General features: G+C 40.6%; 1 protein-coding gene across 1 annotated transcript; it reads left to right on the top strand.

Moving 5' to 3' along the window:
• Nucleotides 1-929: 929 nt before the first annotated feature.
• LOC123783509 (olfactory receptor 6K3-like) lies at nt 930-1,931 on the top strand. The gene has a single exon (XM_045784279.2). It carries the CDS (start codon nt 930-932, stop codon nt 1,929-1,931), a length of 1,002 nt encoding a protein of 333 aa, XP_045640235.2.
• Nucleotides 1,932-9,221: the final 7,290 nt, after the last annotated feature.

Raw genomic sequence — 9,221 nt, 5'->3', positions numbered from 1 at the left:
TAAGCTGTTATATTGTAAAGTAAATTAAAATTAGTGTTATATTTGGCTTGACTTTTTTACTCCTTTGTTGATAATGGGGCTGGTTAAGGAGGTTCAGTATCAGCACTTCCATGTTTATTATTTTTTATTATTTTTTATTATTTTTTATTATTTTTATTTATTATTATTTTTAAGATTTTATTTATTTATTTATTTATTTATTTATTTATTTATTTATTTATATGTCAGAGAGAGAGAGACAGAGCACAATCAAGGGGAGGTGCAGAGGGAGAGGGAGAAGCAGGCTCCCTGCAGCAGGGAGCCCGAGACAGGGATCGATCCCAGGACCCTGGGATTATGACCTGTGCTGAAGGCAGACGCTTAACCTACTGAGCCACCCAGGGGCCCCAAGATACCCACTTTAAATGGTCTTATTCTTACCACGCACAGGGGATCATTTCCTCACAACTCATTTTGTACCTCCAACATTTCATCTCAAACAATAAAATTGCCTACCTACATGAGTTGTTTCTAATTTGCTATTATAATAAATATTCCAATGAATCTTTGTAGATACTGTTTTCATATTCAAAATATTTTCCTTGTGCTCTATGAAAGGCAGGCTGTACACAGTCTCGAGTCTCAATAACAATTGCCAAAATGCCACTCAGAGGAGTTTTAGCGACTTAAATGTCCAAATAGCAAAATTATTTGCTTAGCTAACAGAATAGATAATGGTGTAAGATATCATAATTACTGATAAGTATTTGCAAATTAGACAAGATCACTTTGTAGTTTGCAAAGCAACGCATAAGTATTTTACTTAATGGACCTCATTTCAAGGCTGTTGAGCTGCTTGAAAAGAAAGGTTCTATTTGTTATTTGAATGCAGGTGAGGTTCTGACTGTCCGCATCTGACACATCAGCAAACAAGCAAGCCCCCTGAAAACATGGGTCAGGAGAACCAGTCGGTGGTGGCGGAGTTCTGTTTCTCCGATTTCCCGCAGTTTGAGAACGGCAGCCTCTTACTCTTTGTTCCTCTGCTGTTTATTTACGTGTTCATTATTGTGGGAAATTTCACGATCTTCTCTGCTGTCCGGCTGGATACACGTCTTCACAATCCCATGTACAATTTCATCAGCATCTTCTCCTTCCTGGAGATCTGGTATACCACAGCCACCATCCCCAAGATGCTCTCCAACCTCATCAGTGAGAGGAAGACCATCTCTTTCATTGGCTGCCTCCTGCAGATGTATTTTTTCCACTCCCTTGGGGTCACAGAAGCCCTGGTCCTCACGCTGATGGCCATCGACAGGTACGTTGCCATCTGTAACCCTCTCCGCTATGCAGTCATTATGACCCCTCGGCTGTGCGCCCAGCTCTCCACCGGCTCTTGCGTCTTTGGCTTCCTTATGCTGCTGCCAGAGATTGTGTGGATTTCCACTCTTCCCTTCTGTGGCCCCAACCAAATCCATCAACTCTTCTGTGACTTTGAACCCGTGCTGCGCTTGGCCTGTACAGACACGTCCATGATTCTGGTTGAAGACGTGATCCATGCTATTTTCATCTTGACTTCTGTGTCTATCATCAGCCTTTCGTATTTAAGAATCATCACCGTGATCCTGAGGATTCCCTCAGGGGAGAGCCGTCAGAAGGTGTTCTCCACCTGTGCAGCCCACGTTACTGTTTTCTTGCTGTTTTTTGGCAGTGTGGCCCTCACGTACCTGCATTTCTCTGTCGCGTTCCCACCTCTACTGGACAAGGCCACCGCCCTGGTGTTTGCTGTCCTCGCCCCGCTGTTCAACCCCATAATCTACAGTCTGAGGAACAAAGACATGAAAGACGCCATCAGGAGAGTTCTCGGTTTTCAAGAAGGTTCGATGCCTCTGGTAGCCAATGAGAGTTCACACACACCTGTTCAAAGACATATCTCCATAAATTTCAAATGCTAACAAATCAGTTTCTGAAATTATGGTGCACACTTTTCATGTTGCTGTTTGGGTATTTTTTCCCAACTTCTCAAGTAAGAACTATTGTTTGATCTGATGGGGGAGGACTTCTGTGGTTCACCCATCCTGATATCATTTACAGATTTTTACAGGCTATGTTTCCCCTTCGTAGCTCCATGTAGGGTGCTGTTATCTTCTCCAAATCAAGGGAGAACACCAGGCTGAACTATAATCATACTTATTTCTTACACATCGAAACACTCTCCTTTCCTGCTCTTTTATCCTATATTCACAAGGCTCTTATATCAGTTTTTTTTTTCAGTTTAAAAAATTAACAAGCTGTGCAGCAGTGAGATGGTTTTAGCCTGCACGAGGAGCTCTGATTCCTAACATTCATCCCAGACACCTTCACCTTCTGCACATTGTGGTCTGACACGTGACAGTGACAATGCAGCACATACAGCCACTGGCTTCATGACGTCTGTGTCACCCTACCATCATCAATGCCATTGTGGTTATGTTTCACATTGTCTTGAGAACTCCAGAGAAGACACTCTTGGAAGCTTAAAGATTAAATAAATGAACTATATAGGCTTGGGATGAAAACAAAAAACACGTAAATTATGTAAAGATATATACATGCCCATTTTTAAAATTAACATCACGTTATTAAAATGCTCTGTGTTCTGTTACATTGTATTAAAATGTCATGTCAGTCTCACCTTGGTGTCTTTGTTCTTATTGCTCTTCTGCCCCGGATTGTTTCTCCCTCGCTCCTCTCTGCCGTGGAACCCATACTCAAAAAGAGCACACACATTCCATCCTCCGGGATAAAGGTCTCTGCCTTCCTCCCAAACTACACTAGTAGTGTTAGCGGCTGAGCGAAATGTCTCTAGAAAAAGAAATGTTGGCTCAGCTCTGGTGGGAAGCAGACTAAGAACACAGGGAAATTGTCGGTGGTTTCGTAGAGTAGGAAGCCAGCAGGTGGGGGAAGAAGGGAGAGGGGTCAAGAATGGAAGCATCAGTAAGATAGGACACAAGGAACAGGTGTCAGTCAGCTCTGGCCAGGCAGCTGATAAATTCTTGGACCCATCTGGGAGTGCTGATGAAGAAGAAGAGCTAACTGGGTTCTGGGGGACCCAGCAGCATCCTTTATCCCCTCACTCCTGGAAATGCAAATCCTCCCCTTTCTTTTTCGTGAGCTTTTGGAAACTTAAGAAAAAACTTTTCTGTGTAAAGAAAATTATATGGAAGTTTCTTTGGTTATAAAATCAAACTAAATTTATTTGAGGTAAATATTAAGGAATCTAGTTCTTTGATATTTGAATTCCTGCTTAAAAATCTTGGTAAACAGAAGGGGGAATGAAGCACGAGAGACTATGGACTCTGGGAAACAAACCGAGGGCTTCAGAGGGGAGGGGGGTGGGGGACTGGGATAGGCTGGTGATGGGTAGTGAGGAGGGCACGTATTGCATGGAGCACTGGGTGTTATACACAACTAATGAATCATCGAACTTTACATCAAAAACCAGGGATGTACTGTATGGTGACTAACATAATATAATAAAAAAATATTATTAAAAAAATCTTAGTATTCCATTTATAAATCTAGAAGATTTTATCATTTGCTATGAAAGATGTTTGACAAATATTTGGTCTGGTGTATAAACTTGGTAATTAAATTCTTTTTTTTTTAAGATTTTATTTATTTAATCGACAGAGATAGAGACAGCCAGTGAGAGAGGGAACACAAGCAGGGGGAGTGGGAGAGGAAGAAGCAGGCTCATAGCGGAGGAGCCTGATGTGGGGCTCGATCCCACAACGCCGGGATCACGCCCTGAGCCGAAGGCAGACGCTTAACCGCTGTGCCACCCAGGCGCCCCTAAATTCTTTTAAACTACATTTAAATATGATATACACTCTTTTGTTTTTAAGCACCTCAATTTTCTGACTTAAGAAAGCTTCCACAGATTTTAAAAACAACCTTTATAATATAAAAAAAAGAAACAAAAAAATATACAATTATGGCTAATTCCAAATCCTTTAAAATTTTTCCATACTGTGATAGACATGGTACAATTTCAATTTTAAATAACAAGCCTAATATTTTGAATTTTATTAACTATAAATTTTACCTCAATGAAATTGATTTTTAAAAAGTATAAATTATTTGCTCTATTACAAATTTAAAATTAGAACTACAAATTAGATTTGGTATTCTAATAGGTCAAACTGCCTTAAATAATGCAAATACATAGAATATAAATATATACAAATTCCGTAGAGAAAATATAGATAGTAGGTTTTGATTCTATTGCCTATTTCTATAGTTAGCTCTAAAATCTTGCTGAGTTTAAAAGATGCCAAACCACTACAGAAATTATTATGCGACCCATTCCTGAAACAAATATTTACTGAGGCAGCCATGCTGAGCACTGTTTCAGGTGCCCGGGATACAATTTAGAAAAATTTCCTGCCTTCCTAACACTGTGGTGAGGGGAGACAGGGTGATGGGTATTGAGGAGGGCATGTGTTGTGATGAGCACTGGGTCTTATATGTAACTAATGAATCATTGAAACTACATCAAAAACTAATGATGTACTATACAGGGGCTAACTGACCATAATAAAAAATACATATTCACAATAAACCAGAAAATTAACGAATTATATTTAATCATGTTCTGTGGGAAATAGAAAAGAAAATGTTGCAGGAAAAAGAGGTCTGGTGTGAGTAAGGAGATCATAATTTTAAGTCGAGTGGTCATGTTGGACCTCATTTAGAAGGTCACACTTGGGCAAGGATTTGGACAAGAAGTTAGTCGTGTGGACATGTGGAAGGAGAGTAGTCCAGGCAGCAGGAAAAGTTAGTGAGAGAGCCCCGAGGTGGGCAAGCACTGGCTTGTTCAAGGACTCAGGGAGGTCACTGTGGTTGAAATGGAGTGGAAGTGGAGGTACAAACACCATATGATCCAGCAATTCCACTTTTGAGAATATATCCAAAGAAAATGAAAACACCAACTTGAAAAGATATCTGCACTCCCATGTTCACAACTCCCATGTTCACAGCAGCATTATTCACAACAGCCAACACATGGAAAAAACTTAAGTGTCCATGAATGGGTATACATATAATATTCCACTAGATATATAGGTCCACATCTTGATCTGTTTCTCTAGTGGAATATTACTCAGCCACGAAAAAGGAAATTCTACCATTTGCCACGACATGGATGGACCTTGAGGACATTATGCTAAGTGAAATAAGTCAAACAGAGAAAGACAAATATTATATGATCTCACTTATATGTGGAATCTTAAAAAGCAAAACTCATAGAAAAAGATCTGACTCTAGTAGAGGTGATGGGGAGGGGAGGGGGAACTGAAGGAGGGTGGTCTAAAGGTACAAACTTCCAGTTATAACATAAATAAGTCCTAGAGATGTAACGTACAACGTGATGATTAGAGCTAATGCTGTTGTATGGTATATAGGAAAGTTGTTAAGACAGGAAATTATAAGGGGCGCCTGGGTGGCTCAGTCGTTAAGCGTCTGCCTTCGGCTCAGGTCATGATTCCAGGATCCTGGGATCAAGCCCCGCATCAGGCTCCTCTGCTGGGAGCCTGCTTCTTCCTCTCCCACTCCCCCTGCTTGTGTTCCCTCCCTCGCTGGCTGTCTCTCTGTCAAATAAATAAATAAAATCTTAAAAAAAAAGAAGAAGAAATTGTAAGACGTCTCATCAAGGGGAGAACATTTTTTCCTTTTTCTTCTTTTCTTTGCATTATATCTACATGGGAATAGATGTAAACCAAACCACCATGCTGTATGTCTTAAACAGATACAGTGATGAATGTCATTTTTTCTCAAAACTGGAAAAAATAATATATATTTTTTATAATCTATTTATTCTTAGCAAATCTACCAAAGGAGGCTCATACTCTGAAAGGACTCGTGGAGTTCCTCTCGCTAAGGAGAACTACTAACGAGGAAAGATCAGAGGAGTAGGTTCCATTAATTAATCCGTGGGGAAATGGAACTGATGCTTTTCTCTGGTCATCAGGGAAATCTCCAGTGGAGAAACCTTCCCAAGAAGGCTTTAGAAACAAGCAAAATGGTCCAGCTGATGAAGTGAGGAGCTTCAGCCTCATAAACCCAGGAAGGATCCCCTTCGTCGCTGCCAGAGGTAAGAGGAGAAGGCACGTGGGTCCAAGATGCAGGCTTGTCCTGCGTCGAGGGGACAGTGAATTGCCTCCTGGGTAGAAGAAAAGGACACTTCTCTTGTGCTCCTTCTATTCCCCTAAATAACAATATTTGTGGACATGGTCGAGATTGCATGAATGGCTGAGTGGAATTAGGCTCAGGAAGAAGAGAGACACTTGTCGGATTAAAAATTAGTGATGATGTTATGTTTGGTCTGCGGTGTGATGATGGAATAGTAAGACTTTTCCCCCTAATAATAGCATTGTTCCTCTGCTTTCACAGCCTCAGAGTTTCTCTAAATTAATTCTGATCCCGGACGACACCATTTTACATACTGGCCTCTGTTCCTAGTCATGTGAATATAAACCAAATAACATGAATAGAGAGGTGAGAGACATCTGAGGAGCCTATTCCTGAAAACCTTATTCTGAGGAATTGAGTCAAATTGAACACGGTTTGTAGCCCCCCAGACTAATTTTTATATTCACCTTCCTTTCTCCTGGTGGGACTGGTCAGCTCGTTTCTCTCCTTCCAGACCAGTGGGTAAACTTTGAATTGGCACGTTCATTTCTGTAGAGTAGAACACTGATTTTGCTAAATCATAAATGTCCCAGATTCTATCAAAAAGATTAACATCACTCACTTAGGGGAAATAAATAGAGACGCCAGAAACACAGCAAGACAATAACTCTGAGTGCCTAGGGGGTCCGAAATACCTCAGTTCTAAGGCTGTAGTTGTAAACATCTTTGAGCTGATTTGTAAGTGGAGACAGTAAGAACCTGGTCTGCGGCCTCCCTGATTCTCTGTGTGTGTGTCAGGGGTTCCGCTGAGCTAAGAGAGCATTGAACAGCGAGTGTCAGAGAGCGGATTAAAGCAACACTGAGCCCACATGAACGTAGCATGAAGCTTTTGGTCACTTACTGTGATAGCCCTTTGCTATGATGGCATGAGCAGAAGGCTGAAAACAGAGACAGTGCCTCCCCCCGGCCCCTATCCTATCCCCTGAGAAAATGAGCACAGATCAAGGGTCAGGTGCCCCTGTGCAGACGTGAGGGTCACTTCACTGTTGAAGGAGCCCTGAATGAAACACTCCAGCAGTTTCATGGACTCTGAGAAGGAGAGGAGGGTACAGGGTGGACTAAGTCAGAGCGGGGAGAAGTGACCCCAGGGTTTCTCTCCCTTGTCCCCTAAAGAAGCCTCAGAAGAGGTGTCCAAAAAGGACCTTGGACCAAGGCTGCAAATGGAGATGGAGGAGTGCATTTGCTGGGGCAAAGGGAAACATGCAAAGGGTGTGAGTGGCCCAAGGAGCCCTAGTCCTCGCGGCAACTCTCTTAGAGGCTGCGGTGCATGGGCTGCGAGCAGGTGCCAGGGGGAGGGCTTTCCCTGGGAGGCCTGCCTGGGAAAGCCTTTGTCATCGCCCGCAGTCAGGTCTGAAAATCACACAGGGTTTCCTCCAGACTCCTCAGTGCATATATATTTTTGAGGGGGAGGGTAGAGTAGGAGAGATCTCCTCTTCCCTTATTATTTTATTCCTATGCCTTAGACCCTTAAGTCCTTTATTCAAAAACTTTGCATAACTTACATATGTAGGAGCGGAGTTGCCGGATGACATGTTAAGCGTATGCTTGACTTTATAAGACGCTTGCTAGAAGACGCTCTTCCCTGGTGGCTGCGCCATGTTGGATTCCCACCAGCGCTGTAGGAGAGACCTAGTTGCTCTGTACTTTCCCTAGCATTTGGCATCACCAGCCGTTTTGTTAAAAAAAAAAAGACCATGATTGTTCTTAGAGATGTGCTATGGTAATGTATCTCATTGTGGTTTTAAGAGTTTTGAGTTTTCACGTACTCTGGATATGTCTTTTGTTGGATACATGTCCCACAAATGTGTTCTCCCAGAATGGCTTTTCTTTTCATTCCCTTAATAGTATAGTTTGCAGAGCAATGAATTTTGGTGAAGTTCAGTTTATCAGTTTTTTCTTTTACATACTGTGCTTTTGATGTTATAGCATATACATTTTGTTGAACCAAAGGTCGTAAAGATGTTCTCTTCTAGTTTCTGGGAGATTTTTTATGGTTTTTGGTTTTACATTTAGGTCTATGATCCATTTTGTGTTAATTCTTGTGTATGATGCAAGATGTTTTTTAGCACATTTGTTTCCAGTTTTCCCAGTGCCATTTGCCAGAAATACTTTTTTCTCTCTGTTGAATGGCTTGGCCATTTACGTGAGTGTTTATTTTTGTACTCTACTTGGTTCCATTGATCTACGTGTCTATTCTTTTGACAAGACTACACTATCTTGATTTTTTAACATTATAGTGAGTCTGGAAATGTATATCAGCAGTCCCGTCCTCCAAATTTGTTCTCTTTTTTCAAGGTGTTTTGCCTATTCCCTTGTCTTTTCATATATATTTTAGACTTAGCTTCTTAATATCTATTAAAAACACTTTACCTGAGTTTTAACTGAGATTGCTTTGAAGGAATCATGTATGATCTATAATGTACACACTCTTATATATGCATACTCATGCCCCAGATGTTCTGTAACCAGCAGAAAAATGAATGACAATTGATAACTGTAGAACACTTACAATAATCTAATTTTATGACAAGCCGAGGGATTTACATGTATACATGTAATAATCAACACTTCCTAATTCTCTATGGGCACTTGGTTTTCTAGAAGCTGCTGAACTGATATTTGTCAAATTTAGTCTATATAAAGCAGTTCTTAAAAGATCTTGTTCAAAATATATATTCAGTTTTGTAATGAGATCTCTCAAAAAATCTCAGAATGAGCCAAATATTTTTATGTTTCAAATGCCTAATGTTAATTTAGAATTTCAAACGCCATTCTTTAATAAAGTTGTAAGCTTTATATTGATTCTGCTTATAAGTAATTTTTCAAAGAGTATCAGCTCGGGGGAAATATTTGGTTGTCTTCCCAGGGAATATTGGCATACAGCATAATTAAGTGTTCTAATTTAATCATATGAGGAACTCATTTTTAAATAGCTCTACATTATCTCAAAAGAGAACTTACCTTTCAAACTCTTTGGTGTTCTGAATATTTCTCTTTGATTTTCTATCTCTGTT

The sequence above is a fragment of the Ursus americanus genome, chromosome 2, assembly GCF_024610735.1.
Source record: "Ursus americanus isolate L20-20 chromosome 2, mUrsAme1.1.p, whole genome shotgun sequence".
NCBI classification, from domain to species: Eukaryota; Metazoa; Chordata; class Mammalia; order Carnivora; family Ursidae; genus Ursus; species Ursus americanus.
The sequence above is the reverse complement of the archived record's forward strand: the minus strand, read 5'-3'. Positions and strand labels throughout refer to the sequence as shown.

Coding starts and splice junctions, on each gene's coding strand:
- LOC123783509 (XM_045784279.2), top strand. CDS start 930: ATGGGTCAGGAGAACCAGTCGGTGGTGGCGGAGTTCTGTTTCTCCGAT.